Source organism: Nilaparvata lugens, chromosome 1 (assembly GCF_014356525.2).
Source record: "Nilaparvata lugens isolate BPH chromosome 1, ASM1435652v1, whole genome shotgun sequence".
Taxonomy (NCBI): Eukaryota; Metazoa; Arthropoda; class Insecta; order Hemiptera; family Delphacidae; genus Nilaparvata; species Nilaparvata lugens.
The window spans coordinates 77,884,709-77,909,177 of record NC_052504.1 but is presented as its reverse complement, the minus strand read 5'-3'; the positions used below and the strand labels follow the sequence as shown (position 1 = coordinate 77,909,177).

The 24,469-nt window shown below is 34.1% G+C and overlaps 1 protein-coding gene across 1 annotated transcript; it reads left to right on the top strand.

Annotated features, from left to right (window-relative positions):
• The first annotated feature begins 1,613 nt into the window (after nt 1-1,613).
• On the top strand, nt 1,614-13,815 carry LOC111053689. Its single transcript, XM_022340609.2, has 2 exons — nt 1,614-2,115; nt 11,586-13,815. The coding sequence occupies exons 1-2, from the start codon at nt 1,686-1,688 to the stop codon at nt 11,915-11,917; spliced, it is 762 nt and encodes a 253-aa protein (XP_022196301.2). The 5' UTR covers nt 1,614-1,685; the 3' UTR covers nt 11,918-13,815.
• Nucleotides 13,816-24,469: the final 10,654 nt, after the last annotated feature.

Genomic DNA, 24,469 nt, shown 5'->3' with positions numbered 1-24,469 from the left:
GAATTGGAACAGAAATACAACTGTTATTTTCCACAAAATCGATAGAAATAATATAACTGACCAGTAAAATTTCCCATAAGTGCATAATATTACAAGGTAAATCTCGAATTGTTGTGTATTCCTTGATTGGATTTGTTTGCTTTCAAATTATTAGCAGAGAAATATGAATTTCCAATTATAATTAATGATAAATACATGAAGAGTAATGAATGTGGTTGGAGCAATAACCACCGATATAAGTAAACTTATAGGGAAATTTGAAATGATTGAAATTTCTTAGAGTTTTAAATATATTATGTAAGTTTTAAATATGTTTCTCAATGATCAAGAGTTTTGTAAGACTTTCAAATATCATAGAAATAGCAAGAATTCATTATAATATCATTGAAGCTGCTCCCATCACTGGCTATTTGGATTACTAGGAGGATAATCTCATAACTTATAGAGATTGTGGAAGGAGAGAAGAAATTGAAAAAAATACATTTTATTTGCAGAATATTGTTTTTTCTCAATTCTTATAACACAGAAAACATGAATTTTGAATAATCATTGTGAATTGAATTGAATTAGTTTAAAATATAATCATTCCAATACCATTCATGATTGGTAAAATAATTCTACCCCAGCATGTAAATCACTCAATATTCTTTCCATAGATAACTGTGGAACTAGAAAGTTTCAATCATGCCATAATCAATCTGGTACTAGCTGTGTTTCACTTGTACTATCGAATGATGCACATTCATGATTCATTAAATAATTTTTGTTTAACGGAATCATCAATGTTTGTATAAGTTGTCCTCATTTGAAGAATTTTCATTGCAATGATCTTATTAAATTAGATCTCATGCTTGAACGATTTAAAGTTATGTTTAATATTTCCTAATTATCGAATATCAAAAAAGAATACAGAAATTTAGATTGAGCAACTCAACTATTTCTAGTCCCTCTCTAGAGAAAACTATAAAAAAAATCAATTTTTTGATTGCAATTGAAAAATTCAATCGAATTTACAGCGGAATTGATAATGGGAGTTTGCCTTCCATATGAAATTTGGATAAAATATTCACAATTCTATATTATAATGGTTTGCATAGAACCAAAAAAATGATTCAAGTGAAGTAATTTGGGAGAGTAGTATAATTTATTCAGCTCTACTACTACAATATTGTCGTTAGTAATAACTGAGAATTTATTTCTATCAATCACCTATCAATTATGTTCCATAAACACTATAGAAGTGCAACAGTTTACGGCCGATCAGACATGAATCTTGGCCGACAAACGAAATCGAGAGCTGAACTGGTTCAGACCCCGATCCGTTTCGAGAGTGAGAAGCACGGGGTAATGAAAAGTGAATGAGATTCAACGACGACACAAGACAAGATCAAGTGGCTGGGGGCGAATGTCGTGGAAAAAAGGCTGGGAAAGAAGCTGCTGTGCCAAGTTCCGCTGACCGAAATCGCTGGAAACCAGTCTCGCAGATCCGGCGCGGGCGCGCGATTATCCGATTGGTCGACGCCCCTCCTGCCAGAGGTCACGGCCTGCCAGGGGAGGGGGGCACCACACTCCCCCGGGTGTGTTACCGTATAAAACCGGGGGGTTTTTCTGAGCACGGGTCAGTATAGGTTTTGTTGTCCTTGTGATTCAATCAACCGTTCACGAACAAACTTAGTATTGTCAAGATGTGGCTGAAGTGGTGTGTTTTAGGACTTGCTCTGTTCGGGGTGGCAGCCAATGCGCAGGAAGACAGTGGTCTATCGGCGTTGAGGATGGTCAACCGTGTTTACGACGAATGTGCACAAAGGGACAGTATGATCACGTGTTTGAAAATGAAGGCGGTGACGTTCCTGGACCGCGCCAGTCGCTCCGACAAGCTGTCGTTTGGTGATCTGTTGACGCTGGAACGCGCGGCTGGAGCCGCACCTCGCGCCGGACGTGCGCTCACCGAGAACGACTTGGAGACCATGCTGGCCGGAGGCAGCGAGGAGACGCGCGACAGTCAGCTGACAACCCTCTTTGTCGATCGCGTGGCGCGATTCTTCAACAGCCACACCCTCAAGGTCTCCTTCCCCGAGCTCAACTCCGGTGAACTGCAGAGGAGTGTTGAAGAAGGTGAGTTGTGTTCATTATCCGATAAAATACTGGAAAAACAATCAGCAAACAAATTAATGGATACAATTTGAAACTAGAATGGAATTTGAGAAAAATAAACCATTTCAAACAAAAATCAGTTGAGTTAGCAGATATATATTATGTTATCAACTAAATTCATTCATTTCAAGTAAAAAACAAAGAAAAATATATCAATATTGGGAAATCAAAAGTATAACATTTTAAGCTGAATTGGAAATTTTGAATAATATTAGATTAATAGTTGAATTTGAATATTTCAATTTCCATAAAATTTTATTCAACAATATGAATTGGAACAGAAATACAACTATTATTTTCCACAAAATCGATAGAAATAATATAACTGACCAGTAAAATTTCCCATAAGTGCATAATATTACAAGGTAAATCTCGAATTGTTGTGTATTCCTTGATTGGATTTGTTTGCTTTCAAATTATTAGCAGAGAAATATGAATTTCCAATTATAAATTGATGAGAAATACATGAAGAGTAATGAATGTGATTGGAGCAATAACCACCGATATAAGTAAACTTATAGGGAAATTTGAAATGATTGAAATTTCTTAGAGTTTTAAATATATTATGTAAGTTTTAAATATGTTTCTCAATGATCAAGAGTTTTGTAAGACTTTCAAATATCATAGAAATAGCAAGAATTCATTATAATATTATTGAAGCTGCTCCCATGACTGGCTATTTGGATTACTAGGAGGATAATCTCATAACTTATAGAGATTGTGGAAGGAGAGAGGAAATTGAAAAAAATACATTTTATTTGCAGAATATTGTTTTTTTCTCAATTCTTATAACACAGAAAACATGAATTTTGAATAATCATTGTGAATTGAATTGAATTAGTTTAAAATATAATCATTCCAATACCATTCATGATTGGTAAAATAATTCTACCCCAGCATGTAAATCACTCAATATTCTTTCCATAGATAACTGTGGAACTAGAAAGTTTCAATCATGCCATAATCAATCTGGTACTAGCTGTGTTTCACTTGTACTATCGAATGATGCATGAGAATTTCATTAAATAATTTTTGTTTAACGGAATCATCAATGTTTGTATAAGTTGTCCTCATTTGAAGAATTTTTCATTGCAATGATCTTATTAAAATTAGATCTCATGCTTGAACGATTTAAAGTTATGTTTAATATTTCCTAATTATCGAATATCAAAAAAGAATACAGAAATTTAGATTGAGCAACTCAACTATTTCTAGTCCCTCTCTAGAGAAAACTATAAAAAAATCAATTTTTTGATTGCAATGGAAAAATTCAATCTAATGAATATACAGCGGAATTGATAATGGGAGTATGCCTTCCATATGAAATTTGGATAAAATGTTCACAATTCCATATTATAATGGTTTGCATAGAACCAAAAAAATGATTCCAGTGAAGTAATTTGGGAGAGTAGTATAATTTATTCAGCTCTACGACTACAATATTGTCGTTAGTAATAACTGAGAATTCATTTCTATCAAGTCACCTATCAAATTATGTTTCATTAACACTATAGGAGGCATCTCTTCCAGTTGTTAAATCTTTTCAAAATCCTATGATTCGAAAGGAGGTGGAAATCGATTGATTAATTGATTTGAGAAATATCAGTTTCTAAAAGCTCAGGACATTGAGCATCAATAATTTATTATTGATTATTCTACTATCATTGATTAGTAACATCCTCCAGCAATAAAAACAAAGATTCAAACCTATTGCTTTTCTCAAAATTCTATTTTATTGAAAACTGTGATTATTATTAAATAGTTGTGATTGAAATATTTCGATTAACACATTATCATTTTCAGCTCAATTCTTGAGAAATATGCTACTTTCTAACTCCTGCACTATGTACATAAAAAATAATATGAATTATGGGAATTACGTATGCATTTTGGAATAATGGTATGATAAAAGTTTAGTTTTAAACATAAATATATAATAAAATTGAATACCACCCCCTTATCTTCAAGGTATTTCCAATGAAGATGGTAAAAGATGGTGAAAAAATTTATGGAGGAAGACATAAATGGTTTGGAGATAAGATCAACAATTTTGAAAACCTACATTTTCTCAATAGACTGAATTAATAAGTAGAGAAATCAAGTTCATTGATGTTTCGTTCGCACTCCGTAACCAGTTCAATCCACATGCTTGGAGGAAAACAATGGAAGCTAGGCCTACAACCAGTGAGTGAATGTGAGTGATAAAAACACTGAAGCGTTGATCATGGAGTGAAATTGTCGCAGGAGGAACTTGCTTGTACGAACACTTCCTTATCGAGTTCGTCCTCAACTCTTGTCAAGTCTCTCAAGTCACTCATTATTACCTTTTTCTGTCAGTGAACAGTTCTATTATTGTCATTCTGTTCTCTATTCACCTCGATATTCCCATTCAAGGGAAGAGAAAGAAAGTTGTTTCTGGAAATCGACTATCAACGTTTCAAGTATTCCAATGAATTTCAATGTCATGATTCCCCCACATCTATGGGCATTTAGATCAGTTAAGACACTTTAATTGGGCATAAGGCATTTAAAATTTCAAAGTGAAGTCGATTTCAGTTTCTTTCATCACATTCTAGAAAAGTTAGTTGAAACTCGTGGGTGATTGATGATGATTCGGATAGTATGAAACAATAAATAAATTGCATAAGTTTGATAACATACTCATTACTGACAGTATGATAAAAATTACAAAATCTATCTTTAAATCCTCAAGTTAGATATGGAATTCGAATGAGATTTACTAAAAAATCTCAAGTATATCTTTGTTTAGTAGTGTAAGTATATGATTGTACAACATGAATGATTGTATATGATTGTACAACATGAATGATTGTATATGATTGTACAACATGAATGATTGTACAACATGAAACTCCTGCACTTCTTAAAATTTCAAATACTTTTCAATAAGAGTGATGTCGAATACTCAAGGAGAACGAAATAGAGAGCAATGGAAAGTGATCTCTTCTTCGAATATAATCAAGTCTTATTACAGCTCATGAATGTCAATGAGCTTGATAATAATTATTGCAGATCATCCCAATCAGTAATTATTTAATAGCTACACTGCTGAAGTAAACAAGTTTTGAGCAAGTTCCTCTCTCACTTTGTCTTGATAATCGCACTGGTTCCGCTTTTTAATCAATTCTACTAAAAAACATACTTTCTTCACAGGAACAGCTTTCCTACTCTATCGTGTATACAAATATCCGGTTCAAGTCGGGAAGTCACTCAATCTCAAGATATTTCCACGGAAGTAATGTGGATACTTACTTTATGGTAGAGCATTATACCTTATTAACAGTCACTAAGTGATTCATGACATTAGAAAGTTGATGTGAATTTTGCGATAATTATTGTTGAAAGCATTTCAAGTGCATCCATTCAAGTTTTTAATCATCTCAAGTTTGTGATTCGGAGCTACAATGATTGCTAACTTCTTGATTGCTGGTTTTCGCTATTCGGCTTTCAGTTTATTTACAATCATGCGAATGAAAAGTTATATTTAAAATATATGAAATTTATCACTTGTGATTCTATGATAGGGTTACATGAAATAATTTTACTCTGTAAAAATCCTCACTGCAATTGAGTAAGGTCTTTGGAATTACAATGAGGCTCTTAGAGCGTTTGAGCTCTTGACAGTTTTGTGTGCTGAGTTTTAATAAAAGGATCATTGAATACTGTAACAGAAGTTTTAAAATTATCAATGATTGATAAATTATGCCTAATCATCAGAACATCCAAGCTCTACACCTCATTGACAACTCTAAAACAGTGAGAAGACTGAAAAGGATGAAGCCTACAGATCTCGTTTAAATGTAGCAAGAGTGATACTGAAAGAAAGAGTGCATGAACATTGCTCACTTAGACTGTGGAGGAGTGATATACCCCTTTAGTGTCAAACTTTAACCTATTAATTTAAACTAGAATTGAACTGTTCATTAACTAAGTGTTAGATTGCAGTCAAATTACAATAATTGAAAAAAAAGATTGATAAACAAAATTATAGAAATGAATGCAACTACTATTTTTTGTGCAACTGAATGATTCCAATAATATTACAGTAATATAAAGTGAAGAGAGATTAATTCTTGTAACTTATTGCCATTCAAAATCCATACGGAACACCACATCTGTCAATTGTGGAATTAACAGTTGAGCTGGTCATTTTGCGAAAGATTTTCAAAATTTATGATTCGAACGTAAATTAGTAGGCTACTTTCCGAATCGAACGGTTTTGATAAGTTTTACAACGCACGTGTTACAAATGGAGCCACAATCCACGCCCTTCCAAGCCTCAAAGCACTGGAAATCCTCTGAATACAAGTAGTATATCATCAAACCGGCAAATTGAACTCCATAAAATATTCATATAATCTCCAGTAGTGGTGATGTAGTGAGTAACGCTAACGGGCGATGATCATCAACTAGATTATAATCTGTAGTATCTTGTATCTGGATCACAATCACGAATCTTTCCTCCTCTAGTATTCTTTTAAGATGCAAAACTAGCCGCATAAGAAAGTGCTGGCGGCTCCTACTTCCTTTTTGAGAGAGCCCATCTGTCAAACAAGTGTGAATTGGGGAGCATCTCCAGCAGCCAACCTCATGATCTGGATCGGAGAAGGCTTTTGACACTTTTGATGATGAACATTCGTTTATTAGCAGTCTAGCCCAACCTGTTCTGTGATTTTAGTGGGCTTTCAACTGCCGACTCCTTTCACCTGTCGTTAGAACATAAAATTAATAAAATGTTGCCACAAGTTTTATGCGCGTCACAAAAATTTAGTGGAGCGACCCCGAAATTTTTGTGAAAGTGGAACACGGATCGGCGACAAACTGGTCGCGCTAAAACGAAAATGCTATGTGAACGCGCCCATTGCTTTACACTAGAGATAAAAAAGAACAAACGGAATCGTTATCAAGCATGATTTCCTGTCTTCCTCTGGCGCACTAGCTGAACTATCGGCGGCGAACACATTAACTTGATGGACCGGTTGTTATACGGTGTGTCACACGTCTGCTGACCACTTATTCTTATTCTTTTTCCTGCACATTGGCCCACATCAACATATCACCCGAATTTCCTCAACGATTCGCATTCGACGATGCTCCCAATCGATTAGAGGCCAATGCCACTTCGCATACGCACCCAAGACCTACATTGGAAAAAATAATTTCCCTCAGATTGACTTGTAGTTTCGTTGCCCCTGTTCCCACACATACTACTGATAATTGCCAGACTACAACAGTAATAATTATTGCGACTAGTAGAAAATGCTTCCCCAACCGGCATTAATCACACGCATAGCATCTAGAAAATGCATTGTTGTTGAGAGTTGGCTTTCCCACCGGGTTGGGCTTGCTCCTGTGAATCGATCATCAAATCACTGGCACCTGATGAGCTTCCATTCATTGCCCAGCCACTAATTAGGATGCGGAAGATATCGCGTGATCTTCAAATCAGTGTGAAATTCCGCTCTTCTATTCATTCATGAGCCTCAATCAATTTCGTGATTGATTATGAGTCCTCATCGGAATATTCACAATTACCTGCTACTATTTGTTGGTGTAATGAGAGGTTGCAGGCTGTGAGATTCTTGAATAGAAAGCCTAATTCAAGTATCAACTAACTACAAATTAAAAAGGTCTTGATCGTGTTTATTCGCACCATTCCCAATCTCGTGGACTCTTTTTAAGGTCATCAAACAATAAAAAAATAATTGGTGATTTAAAAAAATGTAAATAATCATGTGAAGTGCAGATATTTTCTTATAACAATTTTATTCTCAAATATTTTGAAAAGGGCCAATAGTTCACCGATACGATATTAGTCATAACGGTCAAAACTTTCCCACATGCTATATAATAATAGCCCACTGCTATACCGATTATACTGTATAACGATTCTAATAAGTAGATGATTTTATCAATTAAATAATGTTTTCTGCTTGATGGACATCCCTATACCCTTCTTGTGATCAATAATTTATCATTCTCCTACCGTCACCCAAATATTTTCTTCTTCCTCTTCTTCTTACAAACAAGATTAGGCTATTGCCTGTTCCGACTCACATCTAGCTAATAATTCGAATAAATATACAATATTGCAAAAATTCTATTATTGCCACCGCTTGCGTGGTTTGCCAACATCTCTTTTGCCTACTGGCTGATAATTGTAGATTCATAATGGAATTCTCTCAGCTGACATTCTTTGGACCCTCCATTGATGCCGATTGACGCAACTCTTGATATTCAATTTCATTATTTCATTTATGATATTCAATTCTTTTCTGATAACGTCAACCAAATTGAAAGAATAATATGGTTTTTCGAAAGCAAAATTGAACTGTTCATTATATTATATCAAGTAATCTACCTACTTGAAATGAAATGAGAATATCCTTAATATGCAGAGTTATGACTTATATTCCTTCATTGACAATTCAAATTGATAGTCTTTGAAATAGGTTGGAATAAAAATAGGTTGAACTCCCCCACTAGAATTATCATATTTATAGATTCTATAGCTCTATTAATATAGCTATTCAATGTCAGAAGCAAGATCCAAGAACTATTTTTCATGCTACCCTAGAGGGGAAACTATCAGACCACACGTTGTCAAATAATACCTTTTTCAAATCAGACATTAGCCTTATTACAAACTGAGAAGCACATGGTAAGCACTATCATGATGTTGGGTGTCTTCTTACCTCCGTTTCTCCTATCTTATCATTGCAACTAAAAAGCAGGAGAAATTGCAGTGCACTGCAGGGTGTACAGAAGAAGAAGAAGGAAAAAGAAGAAGAGAGTGCAGTACCTAGAGTTGGAGAGGAAGAAAGACAGAAAGTGAGAAGGTCATCGACTACACGTGACTAAGTTGAGAGTCAAGAGTCAAACACGACTTCCGAGATATTGTGAGCACGGAACTATTTGACCCGATATGAGGGAGCCAAGTTGAAGCGAGAAGAAAGTCGCGAGGTCATGGATACTAAGACACAAAGTGTTCCTTTCTAATAGCTTATTAAGACACGAATTGTCGCATCTTAAGTATCATATCGCTAATTAGGAAGTTCAGGGTCAACACTATTTTTTTAAGTTAGTTGGTGTCAAGTCTGAGTTCAAAGTCAAGATCAAGATGAAGTTCATGTAGCACGTGATACTTTTATCATATTTTTGTAAAAAAGGCTATCACACTACTCTCATTACAAAAAAAGATACTAGTGAGCTATTAGATTACTAATCTTATATCTTCTTTCTCTCCTCTCATATCTAATCTATCTAATATATTTTATGTGAATTGTTTGTATCAAAATTCAAAATAATTTCCACCTGGGCACCTTGGCATGTACACATAAGTGAGAGTTTTCTATTGGAACTGCAGAAGGGGATGTGGTTTCTTATATGCTGTTTTTATCATGGAGTTCCATTGATTCGATATAATGAGATCATCAATAAAATTTACCTTTTTTGATCTGTTAAGCTTCATATTTCAGTGAATACTTTAGACTTCACTAGCTGTTGCTTCGCTAGAAGCTTCAATTCAGCTGAAAAGCTTCCTTCCCAAAAAAGGGTGATCAGTTATCGTAATGAAAGTTGAGGCTCTCCAAGGGGTTCTCGTTTAGAAAAGATACATTAGTTTTTATGATCTTGCCTTGAATGCCTCGATGGTATCAATTTTTATTCTGAACGAGACAATTAGTGAATTTGTAAACTTTCCTTATGAGGAGAGAGACAATAACATAAAATTGATGAGGAGAAAGTAACTCTCATCCAAGATAATTGAAACGGCCCTTAACATTAAAGATTTCACATCTTAAATTTCTTCTTGATTTTCTATGTAATCTATAGACATAGAATGATTTGAATGTATAGGCTAAGTTTACTGCAAAAAAGAAACTAACTTATGTGAGCGTGGATTGTATGGATATTTTTCATAAACTAAGATAGTTCAATTATTCTAAAAAGATAGTTAGTAGTTTGTCCTTGAAAAATGTTCAACAAGTATTTAAAATCTCTTGATTGGAATGGCTACTACTTGACAATGTTGATACTCTGTTTACTCCTTTTTCGGCAATGTAGTTCCAGTCTTCTACGCTAGGTAGCGCTATCGACTGGTTTTCTTCTTCCAACAAAGGAAAACGTTATTCTGACGATTTCCACCGTGGGCTCTAGATGGAGCGACTTGCTTCATTCCTTCGTACAAATTTGGACTTGCTCAACTTGTTTTTTCATCAAAACCTCTAAAAACTGATCTTTCAACCAACATGAATCCATAATATTCTAAACTGAACAATAAAACTCACTCATTCAGTCTTTCATTTCTTCTGTTTCTTACAACATTAGTTGAAACATGAAAGGCTTTGAATAATTTTTGAATGTCTTATGAATTCTATCATTGTTATTCCATACTTATAATGTTCATTCCTAATAATAGAAAGTTTGATTTCGTTGAAAATAAAATAATAAAATGTTTTTCCAATCTTGATATTATCCAACTTTGGATAACAAATGGAAACCACTTGAAATGGTCACAACCACTAATTTATAGGGAAATTTGTAATACTATTCTTGTTTTAGTTGCTTCAATCTCCATTAAACTTTGCTGTATATACTAGTAATACTTGTTTTGGTTGTTCATCAAAATCAATCTCCAGTGAACTTCACTGTATATCCTTTAAGCTTTTCTGATTCTGGATTTTTTCCAAATATTCATGATAATAATGACGATTATTATAATATTATCATATGATAATAATGATGATGCAACAATGGAAAGTAGTACGGTATCTGAAATCAGTGGCTGTGGCAATTTCAAGTAGTTTTTAATCAATCTCCCACAACAAATAAAGTTAATTCAATAAAGTTTCAGTTCGATTTACAATTCAAGTACATTGATATAGAAGATACATTTTTATTCAATGTACAATATGGAAAATTCCACAACAACACAGAAAGTTAATTCAATAACGTTACAGTTCAACTAACAAAGTGCATTGATATAGGCAATACATATTCTATAATACAATGTGAATGCTCACACTGAAGATGACATCTTAGGTGTTGAAACATAATTATATATGTAACTTTTTAAAATGTATGAATTCAGGGCTATATTCTTGTATTTATAGAATAGGATTATAGTATCCTTTAAAATAACAAAACTATTAGTAAACATTTATTGGAAATTTATTTTTATAACCTGACGATGGTGTGATCACCGAAACTAGTAGTTACGTTACAATGTGTATTCTTGTTTCATTATTTTATCAATTTTAAAGGGTACTGTAATTCTATTTTATAATAATGTTACTTTTTAATAAATTCGTCATATTTTTAGGCAATACTCTAGTGTTTAATTAATACATATTCCATATTAATTTTTTTCTGTGAGAGTACTATCTAATTGATGTTTTTGTGTGTTGCAGGTCGCGGCAAGATGAAGAAAATGATGAGCATGATGATGATGGCTGGTGCGATGAAGGCAATGATGCTGATTCCAATTGCGATCGTCGCCCTCTTCCTGTTGGCCGGCAAGGCGTTCATCATCAGCAAGATCGCCCTCGTCCTGGCCCTCATCATCACCCTCAAGAAGCTGTTGGCCCAGAAGCAGGAGCACGGACACCACGAACACGGACACGGCTGGTCGTCCGGAGGCGGTGGACACGGAGGCGGCTGGGACAAGCGCTCCCTGGGGGCGGACGCGAGCATTGCTCACAACCTGGCCTACAACGCCTACAAGCCTGCCTCCTCCTCATAACACTGACGCCCCGCTCTACGGGCCACCGACTTCTATTCAACGAACTGACTTACTTCTAACAACGATCTTCGACCCTCTTTATTTATTTTAATGCAACTGAAGGCTACTTTTAGGCTATTAGTGCAACTCGTTCTCTCGACTTCACTTCTCAATCTATGTTAGTGTAGCAGGCACTTGGTGTCTTATTATAGTGGCATACGAATAAGTAGGCTATGAGAAATTTTAAAAGAAGGGTTGATTGCTCCCGTAATGTGTGGTCTCGTAAAAGTTATCTTTGTGAGAGTTTCATTGATCGAACACCTTGATTGGATGTTCAAATAATCTTAAATAACACAACACCTTGATAATGAACATGTTTGTGAACACCTCGATGCAATCGAAAGTTATGTCTCCTTTAGGATAAGCCTGTATGCCACTGAGAATGTACAGTATTATCTTCAATCTTATAACCTCCTCTCACAATTCTCTCTTCATCTACTTATAATATTGATCATATCTAGTCTCCTTTTCATTTAAACTTAGAGCAATCCCATCATCAATGATCAATTCATTTTGCACTTGAAATAATACTTCTTTCATCATTATCATGATTTCACTGCTAATCTGACATGGAATACACAAAATTCCATGATGTTATATTTTCATGGATCTCTCCTTGTTCATTTATTTTCTTCACAATATTTCATTTTCACTTCACTTTTCTCATCTCCTCATCGAAAAATGTTTGCACTGAAAAAGTGGGGTCATGTTTTTCCTGTATGATTCTCTGCTTCTACTCACGATATCCTGCAATGCAACAACTTATTCCTGATAATACTTCCTCTGTTTTTCTCTGATAATACTTGAATCACTCCTCTTTCCCTTTGATCTTAGGTGATTTGGAAACTTGACTTTCTATTTATCTATTGTTGAGAGAATCTTATTCCTGCTGTTGACTTAGTTAACAGCAATGAAAGACAAAATTAGTGATGAAGTATATTATTATAAACACCAATAGAACAATATTCTACTACTTAAGGTCATCTTATTTCAAAGAAATATATAATATGAAAATTTACTGATTTTTAGATTGTTTTCGGCATTATAAATCAATGACAACATTCTAGACGTGGAAGATTTCATGTTTTGGTTATGTTTTGATTGAATCACAAGAATGCTAGACAACTGGGATGAAAACATATTATTATACGAGAATGAAATATCTGGATTGAGTATGACCTTATCTAGTTACCTTATTTACTCACAGTTCCAATTAATCAAAATTTATTTCATATCTACTAATTAGCTTTGAATACTTATCTCAGTACGAAAATTCAGAATCGAAGTAATTATTCGAGACGGCTGTGCCAAATATTAGTTATTACATTATTGTTTTAATATTAGCACATAGTTTTATTTACTTTACTTTTTTATTTTGTTTCCACTTATTGTGAGTGTGACTTGCTTAGTGACTTGTGACTGTGGTGTGTATTATTTTCTATGAACTATGACTTTCACTAGTTTCTTAGACTTTTTCGACTATAACAATAGTTTTTGACAGTTAATGTTTCTTACAAACTTGACAGAAAATGCGTGTAATTGACTAACTAGTGCCATTAGTGGTTGAAATGATTGACTACCTACTCTATTACTCTTACTTTTTACCACAGACTCGACTAATAATAATCTGACTAGACAATCGATGGTCTTCCAACGTACAAATGTAGACTAAGTTTCCATTGAATACTATGGCACTCCATTGTGTTCGTATGTAAATATCTTGAAAACTTATTTATTGAATTTTTTTTATTTATTTATTTGAATCGACTTATGCGACTGGATTGTATCAATACATCCTGGTAATTTGTTCTGATTCACTAATTTATTCAATAAATATTTTATTCATTTTGTTTTCTTTACGAAATAGTTTCATTCAACCTCACTTCCCCTTCTCGATATTCCAAAATTCTCTGATGTTCTTGATGGCAGTTAACTGAAAAAGCCGAGAGTATTCTCATATACTGTGACCTCTACTAAAAATTACTGTATTATAGTTATATGTTGTTGATCTTTAGATTATTGTGAATATACAATATTTCAATAACTAATGAAATTATGTGCCATCCAAATCGAATCATTTGATATTGACTGATTGTGACTATAGTTCTGATTATTGATGCAAGATACCTCTACTAAATCATTTTAATTGAATTTGACATAACTTCAGTTTCAACTCCTATAATCTATAATAATTGATTATTAAAGGATTATATTGAGTTCACTGTCATTTGCAGCGAATTACAAAAAAATTACAATATCAATCAATCAATCAATCAATCAATCAAATTTCATTTATTCAAGGAGTTGCATATAAAAGACAAGCTTCGCAACATCGAATTGTCACAATCAACAATAAACACAGGAAATATGATAGTGCAAGGAGGAGACGATAAAAAAAACAACACTGCCTCTAGAAGCATATATATTTTTTCCATATATTTTTTTCAAATGGTGAGGGGTCTACAATTCACAAATCAGTAATGTTCTTGGTATCGATGTTGAGAAACCATTCGAAGACTCAGTAGCCAAGAAAATTTGAAAACTATGGAAATTGGCCTCTCACTCAAGAAATTTATCGAATAGTTGCAAATTTATTTGTAAGAATTTCAATTCATGGTAATCATTTCCCATACCTAGATAATGTTGAAGATTTTAGAACTACAACAGCATTTTGTTGAGTCAGAATTAATTTTCAAGTATAATTTTTCGAGTAAAAAAAAACAGAAATCTGATATTATCACTTAATCAAGTAGAGAATGAAAGCTACGGTATATCGAAAGAATTCGACTGGGGAGTTGAATCTCTTACCATCCTTGAGTCTCTTGTTATCTATTGTCAATGAGAATGAACATTTTAAAAGTAACGGAAAAAGTAATCCATTATTCTATACTATAGAAGATATGAATACGTTTTTTTGAAAGAAAACCATTCCAGGGTATTTCTCAATTATTGTGAATAGTAGCATGCAAGGTTACCCTTCACACAGTAAGAGAGAAATTTAATATTCAATCCTGCATGACAAGGGTCCTATTTATAAACGGTTTCCAGAACGCGCAAAGAAGCCAATCAACAGAATAAATTGTTCATTTCCTTTCCTATTATGAGATGCAGGCAACCGAAAATTTATACCAGGCAATTATAAATGAATAGATAATAATGATCGATTTTTCGGAATCAACGCGATTTGACCAATCCAAAATACACACAATAATATGGCATACGATTTCTCCTCATCCAATAAAGATGTAGAGTAATGCTCAATCAGTAAATGATTGTGATCATTCAAGAGAGCTTTTATGATTTCATTGATTATGACGATAACTGGACAAATTTTTAATAATTGAATTATTATGAGAAGCATTTTTGGATCCCCTATCAATTCCAGTTTCTCAAAAACATGTGCTTACAGAATACGATCCTATTTCTACTCTATACTCTATTCTTTCTATGTTCCCACTTCCAAGTTCAACAACTATAAGAGTCCTCATCTATTTCACTATCTATGACGAACTGCAAGTAATATACCGTTTTTGAACTATTTTCAACGAACTACAGTCTAATATATTTGAATATTAGTTATCAAAACTAGTACTCACAAATGAAGCGCCTTCGGATTTTTTAAATCCATTTTCAACCCTGCTGTCTTCATCTCGTTGTCATTGGTACGAAGGAAGCGGTCGGTTGGTATCAGTGGTGTTGGCGGTTTTATTTGGCGGTTTCAACTAAACTTCAAGTCCCATGAATAGTTTGATTCTGAAATAAATCCAAATAAAACCGTCAACACCACCGATACTAACCGACCGCTTCCTACCTACCAATGACAACGGGATGAAGACAGCAGTGTTGAAAATGGATTTAAAAAATCCGAAAGCATTCCACATGTGAGTACTAGTTTTGATAACTAATATTCGAAAATTAGACTGTAGTGTCGTTGAAAATAGTTCAAAAAAGAACTAACTATAAGAGATTTTCGTCACTCGCAGCCTTAATAAAACTCTACCTGCTAGTTAAATTTTAATCCATGGAAGATAACGGGATCACAGCAAGTATACTGACTCACTGTTAATTACTCTACTCACTGGAAGTCTCTGTATTATTCCTTGTTTTCTTGTTGATGTTAAATCCAAAACACTGCAATCTACTCTTTCACTATCTGTCTATTATTGAACAGAAAAACAGCAATCATGAACGCAAAATGAACATACCACAACTTCTACTACAAAGTAATCCTGATCTTTCATTCACAAAATCACTTGCGTGTGACGTTGAGTAATCTATAAGTTATTGAATACAATAACTCAATTTGATGACGTATCGAAGTTTGGCAGTGATGTTCATATTGGTAATGTATTTATGTAATAATTGTATTGATTTGTGGCTCTGTTAATGAATGAATGTTTACTCAACCACAAAGTTATCGTCTTACAAATCTGAATTTTGAATTTAATGGTTTATTTGTGTTAGGCTACATAAATTCTTAAATTGAATTTTCAATCATTAAACATGATTGAAAATGATCATATTCATTGATTCAAGATCAAGAATCAATTCCCTGACATAGAAAGTGTTGAGAAAGGCTTGTGCAAATAGACATGATTTTGCTTCTAATTCTTGACACTTTGATGTCATGAAAGATAAGTTAACATCATTTGGATCACAAGCAATACATGATTTTATCACAATATTCTCAATTACAAACGAATTCATCTCAAGCCAATACTCCACTAATTCTCTTCTACTGTGTGAGTTTATATGTCAGGAAGCTTCCAGTGAATACGAAGAAGACAAATATATAGATGTAGAGTCCATATTGATTTTATATCTTTGTCTTCTTTGCACTCACTGGAAGCTTGTTGACATATCATCGATTAACTTATAATATATATCGGGAGGAAAAAGAATGATTACTACCACAGCCATCCGCAGAAAAAGGCCCGAGGAAAATGACATAGCTAATTGCATAACTAGTATCAGTCAGCCGTGTGAGAGAGTTAACAAAACTTGAAATAAATAAAAGTATGTTAAACCATGTAGCCAGCTGAGTCTAGACCGATGTTACAATATTTCCAGACGAACCGAGAAGAATGAGCTGAAATACGAGAAGTATTGATATGACTCCGATCATTGTATCTCAAGATATGACTTACCGTATACGCCCTTCTTCACTAGGAATTAGGGAATACACTGAGACTCAATGCCTTGAACGGGGGATTCTGATAGAGCACATTTTATGAACCAACATGTATTCTAGGTACATTGCTATAAACTTGTACGAAATCACAATCTGAGAGAAAATAAGTGAGTGATGATGGCTAAATGAAAAGTGTTAGATTTTTTGGTTTAAATGATCAGTATAAAGTGATCGTGTAACACTCAACTCGAACTGATAGAACTCATAAGTTTTCTGTAGAGGAAAAATCACGAACCTTTATAAAAAATTGAAGAACTCTGAAGAATCTAACGATTTTTATATCATAATGATAATAATAATTGATCCCATACATGCGTTCAAACTCATGAGTATTTTAAAAAAACTCTGTGTTATATCAGCAACTGAAGAAGATGAATATTCTGTACAGATCGAGAACCGATATTAAAATCTATACTTCTACAATAGAAGAGTAAAGCCGTGTCCACACTGAACAAATGTTCGACATACATGTTCGGCAAACATGTTTGTTGAGGAGGTCAGGGATAATCATTTTAAAAAGTTTGGACAATCATTGTTTGTCGAACAAAAAGTTACTGTTTTACCAAACATTTTCAGTGCTGACAGTTGTAAAACTGATGTAAGACATAGAACCTGTTCTCCCCACTTACAAATATTTTGTTTGGTGACGCGTCCACACTGGCAAACATTGTTTGTCAAAGCTAATAAAATTTGCCCAAACTGTTTCAACAAACATGTTTGCCGAACATTTGTTCAGTGTGGACACGGCTTAACACTTTTAATCTGAAGGTAACTGATTTGTATTTTTGTCTTTTGAAATATTATTTGTCTTTGTGGATCCGTACTTCGTAATCTGTATTGATTACAGTACTGTATATCTCTTTGGGTTCTGATCAAAAAAAATGATTCTATTCTTGTTCACATTTCTGACCCATCATCAATGGTACTGGATGGAAAGCTTCTAACCGGATTTCTTCAGAATAAAAATCAAAGAATGTAATAGACAGTAATATTTTTTGAGTATTCCTGGACGTTTCCACTCCTTAATTGGCTAAGAGAAATAATATAATGCTAGTGGACCAATTAGCTCTAAAATCTTATCCAAAAATTCATATTTATAAATTATAGCCTCCAGAGAATCCACAAAAGACGTTTTAATAGCTGCACTAATTGAGTTGAAGGCATAACTTAAAATTTCTATGATTCGTCGCCGAAGCTTTTGTGCTGATTAGCCGGTTATCAGACCGTGGCCGTGGGGTGCGGACGGTTTCAGTTTTCCATTAATAATTTTCATCGTTGGTTGACTTTTTTCATATGTTTGCATTTTGACGGACTCGCTTGTCGAGGGAAGTAGTGCAGAGATGACAGTGGGTGTTTTTCAGCGAAATGTCTGAGGTCCGACACGAACACGACACGGAAAACGGACAGCGGAAGTCGTCGGCTTCAGGCCAATGACCACGTCGACGAATCGCTGCCAACCATAATTTCGCCAAACGCCAACGATCACGACTTTTGAAACTCAGCGCACTAACGACCGACTAACTGCTCTACTGTCTCAACTTCGCCAATCTCATTGCACTGTCTTCAAGATTAATAATATTTCTTAATACACCTTTTTCACGCACGCTTGCTTCCAGACGTTTCACTTACGACTATACAGTATTCGTATCCTCAATCGGTCTTGATAGATGATAATGTGATTCAATCCGCCATGTGTGAAGAGTATGTGGGATTTGAGTGGAGAAACGTTTACTAACATAAATATTGGGGAACCGAATGATTGAGAAATTTTTGAATTTATGAACCTTCAGAACGCACGGTCTCTAAAGCTGGATTCCCACTTACCAGTACCAGAGATCTTGTAGGTACCGAGAGATAAATATTATTTTTATGAGTTTTAATTGGACAATTCATACTCGCTTGGCCGTATTGATAACTAATCTAAGTTGATGTTGGTAATTGGAATAACTTGTTTCGTTTTCAAAAATTCCGAAATCATAACTGACAAAGCTGTTGTACAATTTTTACCATGAGGTTTCAGTATCTTCTGCACTTTACGGTGTGTTTCTGCATAGAGGATCGAAATAGAAGATCTTCGTCGTCCCCGATCTCGATCCTCTTTGGTCACAGCTTATTGTGAATCGAAAAACTTATATTCATGAAAATTAATACATTCGAAAAAATGAAAAATCCTAAATCTTCTTTGTTCCATTCACTAATAACATATAATCACTACAATAAACTGATATTATAAGTGAGGTCGATAATCAATCAAAATATGAGTGTAATTTGTGTAAGAAAATTTGTTAAACATTCAAAAGAGTAAAGGATTATAAATGTTTTTGGTTTCATTCAATTTGCAATAGAGTAAAATTGATAAATGAGGTCGATACTCAATCAAAATATAGATGTGATTTGTTGGAAATAAAATTATTTTCCAAGTGATATGGTAATTCAAATTTCTTTCCCATCCAAATTAATAATTCAATAAATTCCGGATCACTTCAAATTCCATATCCTGAATCATACTTACACAAGTTGGAGATTTAATGATTTGTATTTTAGTTCTTTTGTAAAATAAATTGTGGAAATGTACCGTATTCTAATTAACATACTTGGAAAATGACGATCAAAGCTCAATTTTTGATCAAAATAGAATTAATCTGTGTTGAGAATAGAATATTAATAGATAGTATTTGTGCAAGGATACGTCTGTATGTAATATTAAAAGTGATTTTTATTACTTTTATTGACTCTCAACATAAATCGTGTCATTATTGTAGTTATTTACAATGGAACGGCGACTGTGTATGCAACCATGCACACACAATGACCTTCAGCATTCGCTCAGACGCTCTACTCAAAGATTGTATTTCAATCAGCTCATTTTCATTTCATTCAATAGATAGAATAATTTATTCTCATAGTCCACACTCTCCTGTTAAACATTCAACAATCACCCAGAATCGTTTCAATTGTGGATGGAAGACCAGGAAGTTTTTCACTTATTAACTTCAAGGATTGATTGACCAGTAATTGAAGAATTACAACGAGGGATTTATTATGAGTATGTTAGTAGCAAGTCAAAAGTTAGTTTGTGATTGGTTTCTGTTGGATAGACACATTTATTGTATCACTATCAGTATTCGTAAAAATGAATGTTTTCCAGTGAGAATTCTTAGGAGCCTAATTCTCACTTAGCTTTGATAATGGCCTTCATTCGCACTATCTTCAAGATTAATAATATTTCTTAATACACCTTTTTCAAGCACGTTTGCTCCAATACAGTACAGAAGTCACAAATCTTATCAATTGAATATATTACTAGTGAAGATAATTTATTGTCCGTGATCTATAACTGATTGTCCGTGATCTATAACTGATTGTCCGTGACAATCAGCCGTATTGGCTGTGAATTTTTTGTCTTTGCAGCTTTAATATAATAAGATTAGAGTGTACTACATAATTTGAAAAGGGAAATAAGTAGTAATATCCAGAAGTTCTCACTTTCAAACTCTTTTGCAAAAATTCATATTTATAAATTGTAGCCTCCAGAGAATCCACAAAAGACGTTTTAATAGCTGCACTAATTGAGTTGAAGGCATAACTTAAAATTTCTATGATTCGTCGCCGAAGCTTTTGTGCTGATTAGCCGGTTATCAGACCGTGGCCGTGGGGTAAGGACGGTTTCAGTTTTCCATTAATATTTTCATCGTTGGTTGACTTTTTCATATGTTTGCATTTTGACGGACTCGCTTGTCGAGGGAAGTAGTGCAGAGATGACAGTGGGTGTTTTTCAGCGAAATGTCTGAGGTCCGACACGAACACGACACGGAAAACGGACAGCGGAAGTCGTCGGCTTCAGGCCAATGACCACGTCGACGAATCGCTGCCAACCATAATTTCGCCAAACGCCAACGATCACGACTTTTGAAACTCAGCGCACTAACGACCGACTAACTGCTCTACTGTCTCAACTTCGCCAATCTCATTGCACTGTCTTCAAGATTAATAATATTTCTTAATACACCTTTTTCACGCACGCTTGCTTCCAGACGTTTCACTTACGACTAGGCCTATACAGTATTCGTATCCTCAATCGGTCTTGATAGATGATAATGTGATTCAATCCGCCATGTGTGAAGGTTTGAGTGGAGAAACGTTTACTAACATAAATTTTGGGGAACCGAATGATTGAGAAATTTTTGAATTGATGAACCTTCAGAACGCACGGTCTCTAAAGCTGGATTTCCACTTACCAGCACCAGAGATCTTGTAGGTACCGAGAGATTAATATTATTTTTATGAGTTTCAATTGGACAATTCATACTCGCTTGGCCGTATTGATAACTAATCTAAGATGATGTTGGTAATTGGAATAATTTGTTTCGTTTTCAAAAATTCCGAAATCATAACTGATTAAGCTGTTGTACAATTTTTACCATGAGGTTTCAGTATCTTCTGCACTTTACGGTGTGTTTCTGCATAGAGGATCGAAATAGAAGATCTTCGTCGTCACCGATCTCGATCCTCTTTGGTCACAGCTTATTGTGAATCGAAAAACTTATATTCATGAAAATTAATACATTCGAAAAAATGAAAAATCCTAAATCTTCTTTGTTCTATTCACTAATAACATATAATCACTACAATAAACTGATATTATAAGTGAGGTCGATAATCAATCAAAATATGAGTGTAATTTGTGTAAGAAAATTTGTTAAAACATTCAAAAGAGTAAAGAATTTCAAATCTTTTTGGTTTCTTTCAATATACGATAGAGTAAAATTGATAAATGAGGTCGATACTCAATCAAAATATAGATGTGATTTGTTGAAAATAAAATTATTTTCCAAGTGATATGGTAATTCAAATTTCTTTCCCATCCAAAATTAATAATTAAATAAATTCCGGATCACTTCAAATTCCATATCCTGAATCATACTTACACAAGTTGGAGATTTAATGATTTGTATTTTAGTTCTTTTGTAAAATAAATTGTGGAAATGTACCGAATTCTAATTAACATACTTGGAAAATGACGATCAAAGCTCAATTTTTGATCAAAATAGAATTAATCTGTGTTGAGAATAGAATATTAATAGATAGTCTTTGTGCAAGGATATGTCTGTATGTAATATTAAAAGTAATTTTTATTACTTTTATTGACTCTCAACATAAATCATGTCATTATTGTAGTTATTTACAATGGAACGGCGACTGTGTATGCAACCATGCACACACAATGACCTTCAGCATTCGCTCAGACGCTCTACTCAAAGATTGTATTTCAATCAGCTCATTTTCATTTCATTCAATAGATAGAATAATTTATTCTCATAGTCCACACTCTCCTGTTAACCATTCAACAATCACCCAGAATCGTTTCAATTGTGGATGGAAGACCAGGAAGTTTTTCACTTATTAACTTCAAGGATTGACCAGTAATTGAAGAATTACAACGAGGGATTTATTATGAGTATGTTAGTAGCAAGTCAACAGTAAGTTTGTGATTGGTTTCTGTTGGATAGACACATTTATTGTATCACTATCAGTATTCGTAAAAATAAATGTTCTCCAGTGAGAATTCTTAGGAGCCTAATTCTCACTTAGCTTTGATAATGGCCTTCATTCGCACTATCTTCAAGATTAATAATATTTCTTAATACACCTTTTTCAAGCATGCTTGCTCCAATACAGTACAGAAGTCACAAATCTTATCAATTGAATATATTACCAGTGAAGATAATTTATTGTCCGTGATCTATAACTGATTGTCCGTGACAATCAGCCGTATTGGCTGTGAATTTTTTGTCTTTGCAGCTTTAATATAATAAGATTAGAGTGTACTACATAATTTGAAAAGGGAAATAAGTAGTAATATCCAGAAGTTCTCACTTTCAAACTCTTTTGCAAAAAACCAATCATTGACTCTCGATAATTGATTGTTTCGAATCACAAACTAAAAATTTCATATACTCGTGAAATGAAATAAGGTCAAGTTGGAAGGAAACAATGATTCTCTTGATAAATTCAGGGATTTTATTCAATGGTACTGAAAACCAAATTGGGCCCACTGCTCAATTAGATAAATGTCAGTCATTTGTGAAGTGAGGAGAACTGAGAATCCTAAGATTGTCCGTAGCAAATACCTGCTGTCTTGAATCTGTCTGCAAATCACAGAAGATGTGATGGGTCCCGTCACGGTCAAATGCAATTCGGGTAAATCAATGCTCATCAATTTCACAAGATCAGCCTGTCTCATTGATAAAAGAAGTGACTTCCTTCCTCCATAAAGATCACACTGAATTGCCACGGTCCAATAAGCAAATGCCTGTGGAAGATACATTGCATTGTACAAGTTATTTCCACTTGTGGTGATGGTGACCTTCCAATTGAACCTTACTGACCTAACCCAGTTCACAAAATCTTTCGTATGGTGGGTAAGTCTGTGTAGCTTCCAGTAATATAACTTTGAGCTCTCAGTGAAAAGAATGAATAAATGATCTGAATATAAAATTCAATCGATCCCGATATCCAAAGAGCAAAGAATCTATATCTTTTCAATTAAAATATGTTTGTCTGTTCAATTCATACGGAGTCTTCCAGTGTCGTTGACTATGTTTTGGTGGCGGGAGCGGGAGGATGAATAATGGTCATGCAGAGGAGGCGTTTATGAATCTTTCCCCCTTCTCAAATGTCCTTAAAAAAATGAACTAGAATAAAAATGACTGAAAAAGTAACTGAAAAAAGTACTGAATTTCACAAATTGATTGTTTCCAGTCAAGGCTTAATTCCATGAGAATACTTTCCATGAGCATGATTAGTCCAGACAAATGATTTCAGGTTTTGACGATTGAAGGTTTTAAGGAGAGTTATTAAACCTCGCATCTTAAACTTCTGAGTACAATTTCCGAGAGCCTCTCAAGTACTAAGCTACAATTTTACGAAACCCCGGAAATCACGGAATTTTCACGATTTTCAGTTATTAATTGGCTATATATTCCGATTTTTATATGAATTGAGTGCATGATACTACAGAATCCTTGTGAAGGTAGACTATTTTTTTCTGAGAATTCTGCGCCCAAGTGGCTTTTCTTGCACAGATCTTTTGGTGATCATGTAACAAATTTCCTCCATTCCATAGTCTAACTCTGGTCTTATACCACTAACTACTTGTAATTACATCAAGATTTTCCGAATTTACTCTGAAATATGAATGGGAATAGAAATGTTTCTTTCCCTCCAAAGCACACTTAACATGTCAATCTGAAACTATTTGAAGTTGATATCAATTCATTCATTGAATACAACTATTCAATGGCACAGAGCTTAATACAAAA